The sequence below is a fragment of the Bos indicus x Bos taurus genome, chromosome 16 (genome assembly GCF_003369695.1).
Source record: "Bos indicus x Bos taurus breed Angus x Brahman F1 hybrid chromosome 16, Bos_hybrid_MaternalHap_v2.0, whole genome shotgun sequence".
NCBI classification, from domain to species: Eukaryota; Metazoa; Chordata; class Mammalia; order Artiodactyla; family Bovidae; genus Bos; species Bos indicus x Bos taurus.
Window position 1 is genome coordinate 42,609,067 of NC_040091.1, and position 21,275 is coordinate 42,630,341.

General features: G+C 38.6%; 1 protein-coding gene across 10 annotated transcripts in view; it reads right to left on the reverse strand.

Annotated features, from left to right (window-relative positions):
- Positions 1–21,275, reverse strand: part of KIF1B (kinesin family member 1B) — a 151,394-nt gene that overhangs the window by 84,600 nt on the left and 45,519 nt on the right. For 3 of the 10 annotated variants that reach the window (XM_027564939.1, XM_027564942.1, XM_027564943.1), the window contains 6 exons: positions 20,268–20,345; positions 19,477–19,542; positions 14,637–14,712; positions 10,220–10,298; positions 9,306–9,448; positions 5,240–5,373 (listed from right to left, as the gene is read on the reverse strand). In XM_027564939.1, the coding sequence (XP_027420740.1) occupies positions 5,240–5,373; positions 9,306–9,448; positions 10,220–10,298; positions 14,637–14,712; positions 19,477–19,542; positions 20,268–20,345 (576 nt within the window). Of the gene's footprint in view, positions 1–5,239; positions 5,452–8,225; positions 8,268–9,305; positions 9,449–10,219; positions 10,299–14,636; positions 14,713–18,729; positions 18,748–19,476; positions 19,543–20,267; positions 20,346–21,275 lie in introns of all 10 variants that reach the window. The other 7 variants (XM_027564934.1, XM_027564940.1, XM_027564941.1 and 4 more) reach the window with 5 other exon arrangements.

The following is a 21,275-nucleotide window of genomic DNA, read 5'->3' on the forward strand; positions in this document are numbered from 1 at the left end:
GATGTACTGACTCTAAATAAAAGTTAAACAAGCAGGGCGACAATATACAGCCTTGACGTACTCCTTCCCCAATTTTGAACCAGTCCGTTGTTCCATGACTGGTTCTAACTGTTGTTTCTTGACCTGCATACAGGTTTCTCAGGAGGCAAGTAACATGGTCTGGTATTCCCATCTCTTTGAGAATTTTCCCCAGTTTGCTGTGATCCACACAGTCAAAGGCTTTAGCATAGTCAATGAAGCAGTAGATGTTTTTCTGGAAATCTCTTGCCTTTTCTATGATCCAACAGATGTTGGCAATTTGATCTCTGGTTCCTCTGCCTTTTCTAAATCCAGCTTGAACATCTGGAAGTTCTCAGCTCACATACTGTTGAAGCCTAGCTTGAAGGATTTTGAGCATTACCTGCTAGATGTGAAATGAGCACAATTGTACGGTAGTTTGAACATTGCCCATTCTGGCAAATGTAATGTAGTTAATGTAGATGACTATTAATATAGTTAATGTAGAACTGTAGAAGAGTAGAACAGTTACTGTAGAGAAGTATTAATACCTACATAGAAAGAAACTATGAAGATTTAATACAATAACGCCCTAAGGCACCTGGCACTTGGTTTTCTGGAATGAGGAAGAGAGCATGGTAAAAGCCCAGAGTAAAGACTCATGGAAGCAACTGCTATAGCAAAGGAGTCCAGGAGCCAGCAGAGGAGGGCATGAAGAGGAGGAGGGTGATGATAATGGCGGAGGAGGAGGAGCAACAACGAACAAAAAACAAAACTTAAAACACTCAGAAAAGGCCTGAGCATCAGGGAGGTAGACAGAGAGGGGGCCATGTAGGAGGTACTCAGACATGAGTCTGTTACAAAGTGCAAAAAGCTACAGCCAGCCTACAGTGGAAGGCAGGAAGGCAGAGACAAAAATCACCTGAACTGGCTCTCATTAATCCTCTGAACACACTCACAGACTGAAAGACTAGAATAGCTACCTGACAGCATCTCTACAGTCCTCCAACAGGAATGAACAATCTGCAGTGCAAAGGCCACTCCACAGCCAAGGGAGGAACCACAAGCCGCCATAGAGGGCCAGCAGCCAAGAAAGGCACACAATTCCAAAACAGGACGGGCAGGAAAGGAAGGGTACCGAGCACCAAGTGGTCAACAGCCTCTCTAACTCACCATCAAAGTTATTCAACAGCTCAAATAGGGGAGCATTAATGCTTCTGCAAATGACTGTCAAAGGGCAAGTACAATACAAGCAGGCCTCATAACCTGTAAGAATCTCAGGCTTATTAAAGACAGTTGGCTAGAAACCTTCACGTTAAGTGGCAACTTCAAAAACAAAGGCCCAGGATAACATGATGCCCAAACCACAGCACTTGCACTAGGGATTATTTTATATACTGTGGTCCACAAGCCACACTGATGTCAGTTATAAAATACAAACTGATCCATGAGATGCTTGAAATACATATTTTTCCTGATTGGTTATTTTTAGAGAAGTAGTATGTCAGAGCTGAGGTTTATCTGGCTCTGTTAAAGCTACTCTTCTGATATTCTGGGGCAACTGTAAACTCACCCGAAGATAGCAATACTGTCTAGGAATCCTCTTACCATCTTGCTGCCAACTCTGATGTGACTTCTCTAATTTTACTCACTACCTGCAGGGTAAGTCAGAATATGACCTCCTTGTAGAAAAGAGATTTAAGGAGTAAGCTGAGGAAGGTACTACCTTCATTCTTTCATTACAGCTTCAAGCTGCAACTTTTATGTTGTCTAGAAAGTTATTTTTTTTTAACTCTGAGGAAACAATGTTGAGTGTCATTTAGCAAAACTTCAGCCCTGGAAAAAGCCACTTATTCCAGAGACATTCTAGAAACACAGAGAAACTAAGTGACTATCTTCAGGCTACATTTCTCCCAGAGGCAGGTCTATGGCTGCGTTTCCTGTGTGTTCTTCTTCCAACTAAGGCAGAATCCACAGGCTTTAGATAAGATATTCTATGAGATAGCTCACCATAAATTAAGAAAGAGTGAGGAATATTCTTTCTTCCAGGCTAAATGACAAACTTAGTATAAATGAAATAGAGATGCCAACAGGATGGTAGCTTCCAGTCTGAGTCACCAATTCACTCTGCAGGCAGGCCTGGCACATCCAGCGCTGCCTATAACTTATTCTAGAAGCTGAATTTAAGATTAAACTGAATTGGAATTCATGCTTTAGAAATGAGGAGTCCAGGAGACACTCTTCAAAGGTCTTCTTTCCTACAGGTACTGTACATTAAAAAATCCTGGAAAAACAGAGTGACATCAGGATCATTTTTTAGGCTTGCAGGCATGCTGGGCTCAGGCATCTTTTACCTTTGATCTCATATCATGTCTGTCTGGCTATCTGTACAGCACTGGCTATTAAGTCAGTTCATAATGCTGAACACAAATAAATCTTCATCATGATCAGTTAAGATGGCAGACACGTCCACAGAACAAGTCAGAATAATTTCCCCAGAAAAAAAAATTATAGTTTAGATTAAGATATTTAAATAGTTAAATGCTTACTACACAGAACATTCCTTGAAGCCATCAGATAAGTTTTACTGTACTGAATGCAGCCTGCTTCCTGAGTGAGCAGCTCCAAGTGTGGGGCCCTCAGGCTGTGGAGCACAGCATTTACCCTTGCGTGCTTCTGTAATGGATATCTGTGGATATTTATAGTCTAAAAGCCTAAGCAATGGCACTCACAGTGCTGACACTGATGCCAGACTAATAAATACCAGAGGCACCACCTAGTAGCCACTGCTACATATTTAAAACCTTCTTCTTAAGTCAGAATTCAAATCAAGGATACAACATTTCAACTCCCTTTGAGGTGCAGCTAAAAACAGAAAGCAGTTACATGTTACTCTCTTTGCCAGAGATGTGCAGAGGGCCCAGGGTATTTATGATGGATAACCTGGGTCTCTTCCACATGGAAACAGGATATTCAATGAATGAAGCAATAGTAACGCCCTGTGTAAAAGTATTCTACCAACTGACCCTTTTTTTAAAAAGTCAAAAGTAAAGAGAAACAAAGGGACATAAAATGTTAGGAAAATGAATGACCCTCCTGTATTACTGTTTTCCATTACAGTATTTTTCTCCTACAGTGTCATGTCTTAGGAATGCCATTCCTTCATATTCAGAACAATGAAACAGTCTCCAAAATGAGAAATCTGCAAGCATTTCTATCATACAACCACTGCCTTGCCCTGTGAACACAGGATGTCATCTGCCTGCAGCATTAAAATGAAGGTCTGCTGACACAGAATTCTCACCATTCACAAACTAGGAGCAGAACTAAGGTGCTTACACTACTACCATGCTGCATTAAAAAATAAGACTGAATGCAAAACCATAAAGAAATTATTTTCTAAAGCTAGTGAAAAAAGGAAATGTCATTTAGATTGGCTTAAAGGAAAATTAAAACACAGAAACTTATTTCTGCTAAAAGTAATAAAACAGTTTTGGGTGGGAAGTAGGGAGGCTGGGGAGAGGGTTCCTTGAATAAAGGCAGTGTTATTCCCTGGAAACTATCTGGAAGATACTGGGCGACCTAACACTTAAAGCATCTGGTCCACATCTTGACTCCTAACATTCAACATTATTTTCAGTTGGTTCCATTTAGCAGTTGGGAAGAAAATTTTTTGTACATCAAGTAGTGTTTAAGGAAGTTAAAGAAAGATTCAAATAGTAAGACTCCAAATTTCCAAAGAAAAATGACATTTTACAATAAATGACAGATTCCATGTTTCCCTTCCACAGAATCCCTGCATGTTGCCACTGGCCTGAAGAGAACCCTACACAGCAACTTTTGTCACTGATGCCCATCGTGATAAAATACAGAAACAAAAAACAATTCTTGCATAGGCCTTCACTAACATCTTCAGTAAAATTCCAAAGTCAATTTTACCATCGCAGAAATTATCCTTTTCTTCACAATATTTAATGAAAAGATTTCTCACTCCCTGTCCCTTTTTGTCAGGTGTTTCAGAATTTCCCCCCTTTCCACTAACAAATCCTGAAGGAAGCAGCCAGATCATTACTTTTGTTTCTGAAGCACCTTATGTTAGAAGTGACTGAAATGCCAAAGAAAAGGTAGGCTGATTGAGAGGCAGAAGTCAATTCTTCAACATCTTTTGCAGCTTCATCTGCAAACCAAAACGAAAGCATCAACAATTATCAAGCTAAATTCCCTATTAGCAAAAAAGCTCAGCAAACTTTTTCTATTGTTAACCTGTCAAAGTGTGTCACTGTTCTCCACAGTCCTTGAATGAGCAGCCGTGGTGAAGAATGCTGAGTGCACGTGACGAGGACTGCTCGCTGGGCACAGGGCTGCAACCCCCCAGCTCCTTACAGTTTCTTTGCCCTCCCTGCTTTTCCCACCCTGGACTCTTGAATACAAAGGCCACAAGGGACACATCAAACTCTCATCCTGGAAGTGACAAGCACGAAAAGAAAAGGCACTTGTGTTGCTGTCTCGATGATGTGATGGATGCCACCACAGGTGACAACTGTCTGCTCTTGTAGTCACAGAGGGGGAATAACATTCATATTCACAGAGACAGACAAGAAAGCCACTGGGTGGCATGGCGGGTGACCTGCACACACGGGACTCCAGTACACAGCACCAGCACTAAGATCCGTGACCTGCGTGCACCTGCACAGGAGGGGCAGCCCTTCCACTGCAGTGATCACAGGGCTTTCTATGAACTTCCAGAAGATATAATTTCATGTGTCTCTGAATAAAGCTGGTATAGCTACTCAAATGTGCAAACCTTCTTTTGATTACATATTTTACTAACAGAAGCAGATTCTGCACTTTGCAGAATTTCATCTTCCAAAGAAACCAAATGTTTAATTAATTAGTTTCCAATGAAATTTCTAACTGAACGATTTCACCGTGACTTATAAACTATGGACATATCTACTTATGGACATGACAGATGGACACACCTACTTATCAGTTACCTTGCCTGGCCAACCTCTGACCTGCCCATGCAACTCTCCCTCCCATCCCTGCCTACCCATGTCAGACTCAAGCATTCTGGTGAAGAGAAATTAATCACTTTACAAAGCAGTAATTTCAGGACACCTCTGAGAGTCAGAAAGTTCTTTCATGTCCTGAACCAACATCTCAATGGTTTCTCATCCTTACTCTGCCTTGTAGAATGACACAGAATACCTTCCATTGAGTCTGAGTAGGTACTACCTACCTTCAGACGTTCGATGGCTTCCTCTCCTCCAGGTGTAGACATGATTCTCTCCTGAATACTGGTCACAGATGTTAAGCCCACCTGACTATTGAGTGAGCAGGAAGATGGAGATGAAGTAAGGGACCCCATGGATGCTGTGGAAAAATTGCCAGGACGTTGATTCTCAGAGGCTAGCAAGTACCTATGCTTATTGTTCTGAAAATCTTTCAGATCTAGGAGACAGAAAGAAGGGAAGGCAGAAAAAGTAGAAAAGAGGAAAGGAGCAGAAGAAGGAAAAAGACAGGAAGGAACACCAGTGTAAGAAAGGAGAGCATTAAAGCGGCAAGACAAAGACAAGTTATGATACAAAGACAAGTTGTAATTGTTCCAGATGGCAGTTCTCAAACATGACTGTCTTGTTTTTAATACTGGCATTGGAGAGGTTAAGAACTACTCCTAAATTTAGAAACTAGAAAGTCCAGTATGGGTTAACACTGCATTTGGTAGAGGGGCACAGAGCCTCCAAGGACACTGCTGAAGCCCTGTCCCCACAAAACCAGGCTACCTGCCTTCCATCCTATCCACAGCTCCAAATCTGTAATGTCTTAGGTTAACACAACTGTTAAATGCCAGTAGTTCCAACAGCAAAGGAAAAAAAATGATCATTTATCTGTCAATATGAATACACATCAGCCTGGCCCAGTATCTTAAGGGACTCAGGAAAAACTCCCAAGAATATGTTACATTAAAACAAAAATCTGAGCACTTAGTAGTGTTCTTTGTATGCTAACAAGGAGTTTTTGTTTTTTTTTGTTTTTTTTACAAGGAGTTTTTAAATATACCTTTTAAAAAAAGAAGAGGTAAGTGCAGAAACTACAGGAGTCTTGTATAAGTCCTGGCTAAGAACTCAGAGCTAATTATCTCAACAGGGATGAACAATGAGTGAACAATGAGCAAATTATTAAATCCGGTGTAGCTCATGTTCATCTACTGGAGCAAGCAAAAATTAAGGCTGATTATCTACTAATTTAAGTAAGGCTCTCACTTTGCCTAACAGAATGACCATGAGTTACTGAGAAGCCGAGTTCCTAGTATGATATGCAAGTTTTAGGGAGATACTTTCATTTACTTAAGTCTTTAACAGAATTCTAAGTTTTGCTTTTAAACTTAGTTTTGGTAAAAAGAGCCACAAACAACAAACTCATTAAATTGCCATTTGTACTTTTCTTCCTTAGTCATCTTTCTCCAGTAGGCACCAGAGGAAATCCATAGGTACTGATATATTCTTATTTTTAAATTAGCTCATGTTTATATGTAAGACAATCTATACTGCTCAAAATTCATATCAAAACTAAGTAAATTTTCTTTAAAGGATATGAGTCAATACAAAGAGTCAGAAAAAATATTATTAGTTTTCTCTGAGTCTATCCCATGTGAACTCAATCAAAGCCAGTTCCTGAATCCCCTTAAAACCAGTGGTTGCTTCAAGACAGTTTGAGAACCACCATCTGCAAAAATAGAACATAGGAAAACAAGCAAATTTTAAAAGGGAGGTGGGGGTAAGAACTGTTGCAAAAAATTAGCTACCAGGTGGTAGCAGCAAGGTGGGGAAGAACAGGATGGAAGGTCCAGCCGACACATGCAAGCCCTATAAGGCATTAAGTGCAGTGATTGAAACGGAAACTCAGTCGTCAGGGCTGTTCTCCTGCATGGACACAGAATTAAAACTCAGTCATGCATAGCTTTTTGGGAGATGCCACAACTGCTCAGAAAAAGTGAGGCAACAAGCTGGCAGCAGCAGCACCTGCAGCACAAAAGCAAGAACAAAGGGTGTCTCTCCCACACCAGAACCAGCTGGCTTCGGAAATCTCAGACAGAGCAGTTCCGATCCAAGAGTCGCTGTGGGTTAGGACATTACAGGGCCTTAGAGGCCGAAACTCAAGACAGCAGCCAGGGCTGCACTGGGCTTCTCCTGTATCTGCCAAGCCCTATCACATGATCTCCCATAGAAACAAACAAACCAACAAAAATCTAAAACTGAATCACCCCCAAATCAAGATTCTTCATTTATTTGAGTTATTCATTTATGAGTTAGCTTAAAAGAGTGATAGATATGGAGAGAGTAATGAGGTGTGATCCCTTTATAAAAAGTCCTCATTTCAAGCACACATTTTTGACACCCAAGTTTTAAAAAATTTAATTTGTAATTCATGAATGAGTAAAAAAGTTTACCTAATCATCAAGTAAGCTGAGGTCCAAGATCTGGAGGAAATATGTTTGGCATAAGCACAGGTGAGAGCTAATCCAACACCACAGAGCTACTCTAGCCCAGAGATTTGGCCAACTAGAAGTGACTTCTTTCAATTATATATACACCAAGGCTCAGAGTTAGAGAGCTATTTTAAAAGGATTTTTCTAACAAGTAATCAGACCGTGAGGGATCATGAGGCCAAAAAAGGTGCCATAATGATTAAAAATGAGGGCTCTTAGTTATACTATCCAGTCTGACCACATAGAAACCACGGGATCTCATTTAGTGCAAACTAGCCACTCCGGGCAGCAGTGTCCTCTTTGGAAAAGCGGGCAAAAAAGGAACTTTGTGCGAGTCACTGACAGGTTTAGAAGAGATAATATATTCAGGTTACCTGGAATAGGTCCTGGCACATTATAAACACTCAATACATGTGAGCTGCTGTCATCACTACCATCACCATCTATGAGTTTGGATTCAATTTAATCACACAAAACTAAAGTGGAAAAACTAAAGAGTAAAGCAATAAGAGGTTTTTAAGCCTCTTGACCTAATTCAAGCCACAGACTGAAATTCAGCAAGTCTGTTCTGCTAATGGAAAAGGACAAAAATAGGAATAATTTCTGAATCTACTATGCTCTGTCTGGGATTTCCCTGTTAGGATCGCTGACATGCAAAGCTCATCTTAAGGCTGATCCAGCAGAGGCAGAGTAACAAGTCAGAGTACTGGAAACCACCAATACATGAGATACACACATTTGCCTCCACTTCCCGAGTAATCATCGATCAATGGATCAACTGAAGGTAAGCAAGAGGGAAAATACAAAAAGGGTCAAAGTTCAGGTTCAGTAGTGACATAGAGGGGGAACAGAGCAGTATTTGGTATTTGGGAAGCTGAAAATAATTAACACTTAGAATAACATACTATCATTTTACAAAGAGTATGTATTCATTTAAATTCAGGTGTTAATCAGTAAGAAGAACTAAACTAGAAGAGGCCTTGAAAATCTTATTAGAATGCCAAATAATAATATTAATCTGAAACTCAAAAAATAAAAATATGCTTTATTAAGTAAACTCATATACTATTATACTGAATATTCTAGTTAACTCCCTCAGAACTTCTGATTAGACATTTTGTAGGCAGATCACTGAGGTTAGAGAGTCATTTTAAGACAACATTGTAAGACTCTCTGGAAGTCTAATTCTTGAACTTGACAAGATTTGGTTATTTGCCCCTTCATAAGTTTATAAGGAGTGAGTTGGGGGGCATTTAACCACTCAAAGGTAAATCTTATCTGAAAGGAGACTGGAATGGTGGGTTTCTTACAAATATATTCAGTATTACTACTACATTAATCCAAAGAAACCCAAAACAGAAAAACAAAAAATTGAAGTAACAATTTTATGAAGTGATTAATTTCACAGTGAGAATAAACAATCCAAATAAACTTCACTGCTGATCTAAAATAGAAATCCAATAACAAATATAAGTAATGATACATAACATTTTAAAAAGTAATTTCATGAGTTCAAAACCTGATACATGGGTACATAAAAGAAATTCTGAGATCATTTTCAATGAGCTTTTGGGGTGGGCGTGCTGTACAGCTTCTGGGATCTCGGTTCCCCTGACCAAGGATTGAACCTGGGCCATGGCAGTAAAAGCCAAAAATCCTAACCACTATACCACCAGGGAACTACCCTCAATGGACTCCTTAAAAGGTTAAGAAAAACCCAAAAAACTCTTTATCATCAAGTTTCATCAAGTTCCTTAACTCTAAGTTTAAGAGCCCTAGAAAGAATAGATTTTGTGCTGGTCCTTAATTCACTTACTATCAATAATATCTCCCAGCCCCTGAGCACGAAGAAGGTCCTTCAGCCGTGTCACCTCCTCCTTTAATTCACGAACTAGTTTGGCATTGGGGTCCTCATTGATAACAGCATTACATTTAATTTGTTTTGCACGATCTGCGTATCTAGATCCAAAAAGAAGACACATTTTTGCCATTCCTTAAATGCTCTACTTCTCATAAGTAACATACCATTATTTCTAAAAACAGCTTGAGTGTTTACATATTTTTATGAGCCTTAGTAAAAATACATATGTAGAAAGCATTATTTTTAGTACCTTATAAAGATGTGGGAAAAGGCTTCAGTGAATCTAAGTGATTTCCTCAAGATCACAAAGGAAATAAATATCAGGGACTAATATCAAAATATATATCGAAACTAATTTATTAGACTATATAGTGTTTCTTCCATTATATCAAAAATGTTTTTGATGAGAGAAGAGTTGAAAGTTTCAGATTAATGTAATCGAACCTAATCATATACAAAACTATCCTATTAGTGAACATTCTGTCCATAATTTTTAAAGTATTACATGTACTCACAACTTTATTATTTGTTATGATGTGAGTAAGCACTTCTATAATGACAAACATGAGAAGGGGACACTTCTTTTTATAGAAAATATTAATAAGTTTTTACTATTATCTAAAAGTTACCCAAAAATCTCACCAAAGCAAATTTAATATCTTTCCTATGAAAAAGTTCCTACTTTTCTCAATGAAACTGAAAAGTATAAATAGGTTTGTGTTTTTGTATGTGTGTTCCCTGTTATAAAAGGGATGGGTCATTGTTTACTCAAGCAACTACCCACACAGCATAAGACAACCCATGGCCTAACAAGATGACTTATGGGGAACACTGTGTTTTCATTAGCTATTGAGATCAAACAGGAGTACCTCAGAGTGCTCAAAGTTTCATCATAGTTGATATCAGCTGGGCTCAGAGCAGCAACCATTGCAGTCCGAGAATTGCCACCTAAAAAGATGAATCATGATTATCTCAAATCATACTTGTTTTATTAAAAAACTTCATTGAATGTGTCAAATCAGACAGCAAAACCTCAGATTCTAAGGTTTAATCAGTAAATTTTTTAAATGTCCCCAGGCCAGGCATCGTTACATGTAAATCTTGGTGTCTGGATGTACTGTGTCCAGTTTCCCTAGATACTCCACTAAAGCCACTCTTAATGATATGAAAGTCACTGGTGACATGAATAGCCATTCTCAGTCACTTCCTTCCATCAGCAACATGTAACACAGTTAATCACTCCCTCCTTATCAAGAAAGAGGGAAAGGGGCTAAAAGAACAGTGAATGACAGGTAAAAGATCCAAAAACATCAGCAAAGAGGAGTTACATTTGATTACGTGCCTCTCTCTCAAAGGAGCATGGGGTTTTCAAAAAGGAACAACAGTTTGAAGCAGGTGTGTGGTCAGATAAACAATTACTCCACAGTTCATGTCCTAAAGTAAATAAGACATGGGAGCAAGCCCTGATTTAAAGGTGGGCAATAATATCACAGGAAAGATATTAAAGATGCTCACTAAAAGTAGCACCCTGGTTACTCTATTAGCTAAAATGGCAGAGCAGGAAGACCCTGAGCTCACCTCTTTCCACAGGCACACAAAATAACAACTATTCCAAAGCAACTTTTGGTAAGAAAAATCAAACAACTAGCAGAAAAGTCCTTAAAACTAAAGAAGGAATCACAAGGAGACAGGTAGGTGGGGCAGAGATATGGAATAGTTAAGACCCACAGCCCTGTGTGGTTGAGCTACAAATGAGGATAATTGCAACTGCAGAGGTTCTCCGCAAAGAGCAAGGGGTCTGAGCTCCACATGGACTCCTGCACCAAAAAGATAAGCCCCCAGAAAGTTTGATTTGAAGCCCAGCAGGGCTTACTTTTGGGAAAGCCAGAGGGCTGTGGGAAGAGAGACACCACTCTTAAGGAGTACACACACAATCTCACGTGCCCCAGGACCCAGGACAGAGGCAGTAACCTGAAAGGAGACTGGGTCAGAACCCTGGGCTGATCCTGGAGGACAAGAGGCAGGAGTACTCTCTGGAGGCAGCCAATTTGGGGAGCTTGTTCTACCACAAGGACACTGGCACAGAAAGTTCCACTTTGGAATTCTCCCTCTAGCTGATAAGTGCTGGGACTTGCCTTACCCACCAGCAGGTCTGCTGTCTTAAGACCCCAGAACCCACAGCCACCCAGTCCTGTCTACCTGAGTGCCCAGGACCTGCGCCCTATCCCACACCAGCACGCTGGCACTAGCCCCAGCCCCAAGGACCCATAGGGCCCTACAGTCAGAGACCCTGGGCCCCAGCTGTGCCCACCAACAGGCTGGCAATAGCCCCAGGATGTCCTGGGCTCCAGTCCCATCTGCCAGCAGGCTAATACCACATCCAAGATACCTAGACCCTGCAGCTACTCTAGCATCTAGCCCTACTCACCGGCATGCCAACACCACCTTTGGGACACCAGATTCTGCAAGCATCCTGTCAGGAACTGGCCCTGCCTGCCAGCAGACTGACAACACATCCAGGCCCCCAGCCTTGGAACCACCCGCTCCAGAACTCAGCCCCATCCACCAATGTATGGCAGCCTCCACACAACACAGGGCCTGGAAACCAACCAGAACAGGGGTCAGCCACACCTCCCAGAATTCCCACAGCAGCCAGCCTGCCACAACAGAAGGACCCATGCAGCCCAAACATGGGACACCCCTAGAGCATACAGCTCTGGTGACCAGAGGGAAGTGCACTGCTGGGATACACAGGACGTCTCCTGCAAAAGGCCACTTCTCCAAGGTCAGGACACCTAACCAAGCTACCAGATACACACAAATAAAAACAATAAATTAGGCAAAATGAGGCAACAGAGAAATATGTTCAAAACGAAGGAACAAGATAAAACCCTGGAAGAACTAAGTGGAAAAGGCAATCTACCAAATAGAGAGTTCATGGTAATGATTGTAAAGATGTTCAAAGAACTCAGGAGAAGACTAAATGAACAGAGTAAGAAGTCAGAAGTTTTTAACAAGAGTTACAAAATACAAAGAAGAACCAAAAAAAAAAAATTAAGAATAACTGAAATGAAAAATACACTAGAAGGAATCAACAGTAGATTAGATGATACAGAGGAATGGATTAGGAAGCTGGAAGATGGAATCGTGGAGATAACTAAGGCTGAACAGAAAAAGGAATAAGAAGAAATGAGGACGGTTTAAGAGACCCCTGGTACAACATCCAGTGTATGAACACAAGGCTGCCCAAGGAGAAGAGGAAGAGAACACATTTGAAGATATAATAGATGAAAACTTCCCTAACCTGGGAAAGAAAAAAGACATCCAGGAAGCACAGAGAGGATCAACAAACAGGATCAACCCAAAGAGGATCACTCTAGACATTGTAATTAAAATGGCAAAAATTAAAGATAAGGAGAGAATATTAAAAGCAGCAAGGGAAAAGAAACAAACTACTGTAAGGCTATCAGCTGACTTTCCAGAAGAAACTCTCTAGAAGACAGTGGCACAACATATTTAAAATGATGAAAGGGAAAAACCTATAACTAATAATCTCTAGCTGGCAAGGCTTTCATTCAGATTTGATGGAGATGTCAAAATTGTTACATTTAAGCAAGAGCTAAAGAATTCAGCATCACCAAACCAGTTTTACAAGAAATGTTAAAGGGACTTCTCTAAGTAAAAAAGAAAAGGCCACAACTAAAAACATGAGAGCTACAAAAGGAAAAATCTCATTGGTAAAGGCAAATATACAGTAAAGGTAGTAAATGAGTCATGTATAAAGCAAGTAGGAAGGTTAACAGACAAAAGCAGTAAAATCATCTCTATCCTCAATAAAGAGTTACTGTTACTACTGCTGCTAAGTCGCTTCGGTCGTGTCTGACTCTGGGTGACCCCATAGACGGCAGCCCACCAGGCTCCCCCGTCCCTGGGATTCTCAAAGCAAGAACACTGGAGTGGGTTGCCATTTCCTTCTCCAATGCATGAAAGTGAAAAGTGAAAGTGAAGTCGCTCAGTCCTGTCCGACTCCCAGCGACCCTATGGACTGCAGCCCACTAGGCTCCTCCTTCCATGGGATTTTTCCAGGCAAGAGTACTAGAGTGGGGTGCCATTGCCTTCTCCACAATAAAGAGTTAAGGGATACACAAAACAAAAGATGTAAAATACGATGTTAAAACATTAAACATGAGTTGGAGGAGCAGTAAAAAGGCTGGGTTGTTAAAATGCATGAACTTAGATCAATAATTCAAAATAATCCACATATAAAGACAGCTATGTACAGTTGGGACATACAGTGAATAACTACATAACATCTTTGTATGGTAACATATCATTAAGTAAACTTATTGGTGATTTGTTTGAAATGCACAGAAATACCAAATCGCCTTTTGTGTAACAGGAACTAACAGAGTGCTGTAGGTCAACTATACTTCAAAAACAAACAAACAAACAGAAAAAGAGAACAGACTTGTGGTTCCAGTGGCAGTGGTTAGGGCAGAGGGGAAATTAGATGAATGTAGTCCAAAGGTACAAACTTCCAGTTATAAGATAAATACTAGGAATATAATCTACAACACGATTAATATAATTAACACTACAGTATGTTATATATGAAGCTGAAGCTCCAATACTTTGGCCACCTGATGCAAAGAGCCAACTCATTAAAAAAGACCCCGATGCTGGGAAAGACTGAAGGCAGGAGAAGAAGGGGATGACAGAGAATGAGATGTTTGGATGGCATCACCAAATCAATGGATATGAGTTTGAGCAAGCTCCAGGAGATAATGAAGGACAGGGAAGCCTGGTGTTCTGCAGTTCACGGAGTTGCAAAGAGTCAGACATGACTAAGCGACTGAAAGACGACCATGTTACATATGAAAGTTGTTGAGGGAGTAAATCTTGAGTTCTCATCACAAGAAAAATTATTTTTCTATTTCTTTAATTTGTTTAATCTATACAGGATAATGGATGTTCACTAAACTTACTGTGATAACCATTCCATGATGTATATAAGCCAAATCATTATGCTGCACACCTTCAATTTAAACAGTTCTGTATGGTCAATTATATCTCAAAAAAACTGGTATAAATAAACAAATACAATTAAGGTAAGCAAATTCAACCAACTTAAATCAAGAGTAAAATGAAAAAAGAGAAAGATCACTCAAGTTAGTAACAGAGATTATTCTTCTCAAAAAGCAGACACACAGGAAAATGAACCACAAAGATAATTGGTAAACAGCTTCAAAAAGATGATTTCACACCTTTAAAAAGATGATTACATACCTAGATTTTCTCGAAGGAGCCAAGTAAGTACAGAATCTCTGTAGGGAATAAAATCAGTTTTCTTCTTCTTCTTACTCTATTAAACAGAAAGAAATGGCCTTAGCCTTTCTTAGCATTGTTAGAGAGGAATAATTCAGATGGAAGGCAAACCAGTCTAAAACTTCCAAGTAAATTAAATTACAGTGGGGTGCCATCACTGTTGAAATTTAACACTCACAGCTTCAGTTCTTCACAAAACCAAAAGCTCATTTAATAAATAATTATTTCTTATTATATTTCATTCTGAAAAATTTACAGTATTCACAGCAGTTTGGAGAATACCCTAATGAACTACCATATATCCATCACGCAGCTCTGACCATTATCAATATTTCACCAATCACGTTTCAATTTCACTCAAAGTCTTTCCTACATTTTTTTCTTTCTGAACCATTCTGGAGGAAACTACAGACCCTATGCCCTTTTATCCCTAAACATTTCAGCAGATAAGGACATTCTCTTACACAGCCACAGTTCAATGACCAAAGTCAGGAAATTTAACACCAATATAACACTACTATCTAATATCCTGTCATTTATAGCTTGTGTAGGGCTCTAAAGCAAATCCACATTTCACCTAAAAATACTTCAGGTATGTATCTCTAACAGAGAAAGACTTTATAAAAAAGAAAAAAGTAACTATAAGACCACTCTCACACTTAACAAAATTAACAATGATTTTTTTAATATCATCTAATAGCAAACCTCAAATAATAATTTTTACTTTTACAGAGGGGCAAATATGAATCTTGTGCATTCCAGGTTGGATGTGTAGGAGCAACTCATTTAATTAATAAATTTATCTAGTCAACCACCAAATCATCAAGGTGGTTACTGCATATCTCGTAACTCTTACATTGTAAAACATATTAGGTTTCTTTAAAAGGAAATTATGTCAAAAATATATCAGACCATTAGAATTAGGAGTCAAAGTGAAAAGGTCTAAGAAAGCGATGCAATTTGCTGATCAGGAGATTTAGACAGACTGCAAGATAAACTTTCTATATTTATCAAAAGTTTCCTTATACTGCTCTCTCCATGGCCCATCTCATTATCACAGGATAAAGCAAAAGACACCAATGCAAAACCAGTGCTGAGATGAAGGAAATTACACCCTCTGAAAGTAAAACACAATGCAAATGCTTTGGCTACTACAATATCTGCTGGCTGACTACTGTGTGGTGATAATTAAAGAAGTTACTAAGGGGAAAGCCAGGTTTCACTGATAGGCATCTCCCCAGTAACAAGCAGTTTAATAATCTATTCCCAGCATAATCTGAGGTCATATTAAACTAAGGATGACCTCAGTTCAGTTCAGTCACTAAGTCGGGTCTGACTGTTTGTGACCCCATAGACTGCAGCACGCCAGGCTTCCCTGTCCATCACCAACTCCCGGAACTTGCTCAAACTCGTGTCCATTGAGTCAGTGATGCCATCCAACCATCTCATTCTCTGTCATTCCCTTCTCCTCCTGCCTTCAATCTTTCCCAGCATCAGGGTCTTTTCCAATGAGTCCATTCTTCACATCAGGTGCCCAAAGTACTAGAGCTTCAGCATCAGTCCCTCCAATGAACATTCAGGACTGATTTCCTTTAGGATTGTCTAGTTTGATATCCTTGCAGCCCAAGGGACTCTCAAGAGTCTTCTCCAACACCACAGTTCAAAAGCTTCAATTCTTTGGCACTCAGCTTTCTTTATAGTCCAACTCTCACATTCATACATGACTAGTGGGAAAAACATAGCTTTGACTAGATGGACCTTTGTCAGCAAAGCAACCTCTCTGCTTTTTAATATGCTTTCTAGGTTTGTCATAGCTTTTCTTCCAAGGAGCAAACATCTTTTAATTTCATGGCTGCAGTCACCATCTGCAGTGATTTTCGAGCCCAAGAAAATAAAGTCTGTCACTGTTTCCATTGTTTCCCCATTTATTTGCCATGAAGTGACGGGACCAGATGCCATGATCTTCATTTTTTGAATGTTTAGTTTTAAGCCAGCTTTTTCACTCTCCTCTTTCACTTTCATCAAGAGGCTCTTCAGTTCCTCTTCACTTTCTGCCACAAGGGTGGTACATCTGCATATCTGAGGTTACTGAGCATGATTTATTTCTTGCTAAATCCTGGGTATTCAGAAAGAGTACTAAGTAGCTGACTTCTGATTTGTTGAGAAGGAAAGGAAGTAGGCAAGTTGGTACTTGAATTCCATCTCATCAAACATGTCCCCTACATTTTGAGATGGCTGAATAGCATCACCGACTCAACGGACATGAACCTGAGCAAACTCCCAGAGATAGTGAAGGACAGGCAGAAGCCTGGCATGCTGCAGTCCATGGGGTCGCAAAGAGTCAGGCTAAGTCATCTTAGTGACTGAACAACATCTCATCCTGCTCCACCCACAGACACATTCACCTATGACGACATCATTTCCCACAGCAGGTTGTATTCCTAAGTTACACAGACCTTTAAGGAGAATTAATCCTCTCAGTCATTCATAGCTGAGTGGGACTTTCATTCCACATGAAATCCTTGGGGCCTGAAACCTCAGTTTATCCTCTCCGTTCCCCACTGCATCTAAACACTTCACTTTGCCTATCTTTAGTATTGAAAATGCCACAAGATTTAAAGTATGCCAATTATAATGACTGCCAACAGAACTGTAAAAATAAGTAAGCAGTGTCAGATTCTAAAATGTTCCATATTCATTTCTGTCAATTAGGCTAAACTAAGAAGGAGTAGCTAAACGAAGAAGTATAAATAGAACTTCAATCTTTTCCATTTAAAAATATCCCAGAACTTTAGCCATTTCTTCTCTGCTTGCTCTCATACAAATGAATGTCCTTCCTGTTCTCACATCCACAATTTTTTTTAAAAACTAAGTGTTTTAGCCGCTACATAACAAGCTTTACTTAGATCACTAACCTCACTAAAAAATACTATTTAAGTATGGATGGAAATAATCCTGTTTCTCTTCCCAGTGAAAATAACAATACATCTTAATTCACCAAAAATCATGCCTGTTACATAAAAATTAACATTTATTTCTGATCTGTTACAGTTTATGACACAGACACAGAGTACTAAACTGGGTTTTATAAAACATATTATAAAAGATCATTTGCAAAATTTTGTGACATAGATCAGTGAGGGAAATCATGGAAAAAATACTTTGTAAACTTTTCCTCTGGTTGATACAGATGTAAACAGATGAGCAAATGGACAGGACAAGTTAGAATAATCACTAAATTTTAAGTTTTCATTGTTCTAGGACCTAGATTAGATATTAGAAGAATATCTACACATGCATTATATCAAATAGCAGAGAGATGTTTTAGTCTCAGGCAGCTCTGTCCAATGAACAGAACAAAACAAAAAGCAAAAACCCAGAAAACCAGCACTTTTAAAAATATTTTTATAGAACTAGAGAATATGCAAATCTATATTTTTAAAAGTATTTCAAAGCAGACACTGCCTCTCTCCCCCATGATACGCTTGTGATTCAGATCAAACTATTAAGTGCCCTAGTATTTATGCAAAAGAGTATTAATAAATTTTAGAATATCTGTGTAAAAATATAAGGAAAAGGAAAATCTACTGTATCTGGATTAATAAGAATACAAACAATGTTTTCTGGAAACATTTAATGGTTAAAAACAGTTAGAAATTTAATTTTATCTTAGAGCTTTCAATTTATGTATAACCAAAGAATAAGAAAAAAATTTAATAATTTAAATAATCCATGACTTTTCATGGTAGAAAACCTATATGGCAGTAACCTATATGCCTCCTAAGAGCAATAAAATAAATTTTTTATGGGCACCATTCTAAAACATAGCTGGCTTCTTGAAATGATAGCTACATTTTTCTTAAACCTTTGTATTGGTGTGCTATCTCATGATTCACAGTCACCCTAAATAGCAATTCTAAATTCCAGAGCTAGAAAACAAATATAATGCTTCTTCAAGTTTCCATTCCTACTTATGCCTCCAAGCGTCCTGCTGAGGATTTAAAATCAACAACTGATTATACAGCTAGATCATTTCTACCAAGCCCCACCATACCTTGCTGGTGCAGTTATCCTACGGGGAAAAGCATTTAAAAGAGAATGAGAACACACAATAAGCCTCCAAACAGAAAATATTTTAAGTCATTAAAAAATTTTTTTTAAGTCATAAATTGAATATCACTTCTCAGAGACAAGCAAGAAAACATTTAATCCTTTTTAGAGATTCAAATGAGGTACTAAACTAGAGCATAAAATAACCAGCACTTCCTTAGCTTCTAACCTAAATAACGAAGCCCCTTATACAAAAATTGTTTCAACTATTTTTGTATAAGGGGCTTTGTTTTAATTCTAAGAAATAAGAAAAAATAAAACTACTTTAAAATATAGTTTATTGGCCCACAAATCAACAACATTTGCCAAGGCAAATGCTCAAAATACTCCAAAATGTACAGTATCCTGTTTAGAAAAGACTACATAGAAAATAATATGCAATAAATATACTTGCTCTTACAAGAGCTACAAAATAAGGCTCAAACAGTCAAACCTTAAGTCTTTGCAAAGACCTAGTTTAATTCTAGCCTTTACAGATCTACATTTACTTTCATTTGCCTTAATCGCTTTTATTTTCAGTACAAAGTCAAAGTGTGCCATACCTACTATCTTATCTGAAAAGCTCTAAAAAGAGAAAGACATGATATAAAAGGAAAAAAGAGAATACCCTTTAAGAGCAATCATAAAATATTAGTCAAATACATTTGCTGAGTAGACAAACTTTCCCTTATAATGAAGAGTTAACACTTACCACCTCTGCCAAGGCTGAAATGACTTTACCCAGAGTTGTAAGAGACTTATTAATATTTGCTCCTTCCTGAAATCAATATCAAACATAAAAGAATTATGATAAAGAATTCTACTACTGCCACATCATACATGATAACATAAAATACAACTAGCCATATGCTAGCATTATTTTTTTATTTATGACCACAAGTTCTAAAAACCTTCTTTAACCCTCAATTTTTTTTCCTTTCACCTTGTTGACAGGCCAAGACCACATGCCTAACTCACAGTCCTAATTATCATCACGATGTCTGTGCTCGAAAAACTCACAGATGCACCTTCTTTCCACAACTCACTGACGTGCAATTTCTCCTCTTGTTAAGCAAATCTCTAGAAAAGACCATGCTTGTTCTCACATCTGGATTTGTGTACCATTTTCTAATTATTGTCCCTTACTTCTGTCTAACCAAATTCTAACCATTCCTCAAAATACAATTCAATTTTCATCCTGACTATGAAGTCCTCCTTAACTATTATCATGTAACATATCTTGCACTGAAGTTATAAGTCAGAAGTCAGAAAATTTCTTCTGTCAATGGTTTTGTGGGCCACGCGGCCTCTGCTGCAACTTCTCAACCTATCACTGTAGCACAAAGGCAGCCACAGACAATACATGAACAGACGCAGCTGTGTCCCAAGAAAATTGTATCTATGAAAACAGGCAGTGGGCTGATTTGTCCTGTTGGCCATAGCTTGCTAACCTGTGTCATAGAGCATTTATTGACTAGGCTATTTACTTGGTAAAATAAATACCTTTAATCGAGTCCCTTTGGCACCAGTTGAATCAGCTCGTTCACTTCCTGCTAGATCCACCAAGCTAATTTTACTGACCTGGTAAAGAACATTGAGACAATTAAAAAATAAGCAAGGGAGAAGCAGAAAACATTTAGAGGCAAGAAATTAAAAGATTAAGGCATAGAGAACACTAAAAAGATTAATTAGGCCTCATATGTGGCACAGGAAGACAAATATACAGCAGTCAATTTAAGCAGCATGCAAAACAAGTTCACAGCAATTATCTTGGTTTAAAAGAATTTCAGAATAAACATATCTTAAAATGCTATTTCATAAAAATACATAAAACTCATTAACCCATTAAGTGACATATTAAAAATGAAGCTTTAGCAACTGAAATTCTCACACTGTTGATGGGAATGCAAAATGATATGATCACTTTGAAAGCAGTTTGGCAGAGTCTTAAGAATCTGAACAAAAACTGACCGTAAGACTCAACCATTCTACGAGTTATTTACCATGAAAAACAAAAAACAAGCACACACACAAAGACTTTCATGTACACAAGTGTTTATGGCATCTTCATTTGTAATGATAAAAAACTGGAAACAATTTAATGCCCATTAACAGATGAATTAATGAGCAAACTGTGAGATATCTACACAATGGAATACTAATCAGTCATGGAAATGAGTGAACTATTGATACATAGAACAACACAGATGAATCGCAAAACCATTATGCTAAGTTGAAAGAAGCCAGGCTGAAAATAATACATACCATATAATTCTGTTTATATAAAACTCTGGAAAATGTAAACTAATCTATAGTGACAAAAAGCCAATCAGAGATGGCCTGAGGATGAGGGTGGAAGAGATTACAAAGGAGCATGAGGCAACTCTTTAGGATAACAGAAATCCTCATTATCTGAACTGTGGTACCAGTTTTGCAGGTGTACAGTAGCCCCCTTCTTATATTTCATTTCCCTTCCCATGGTTTCAGTTATCCATGGTCAACTATGTGAAA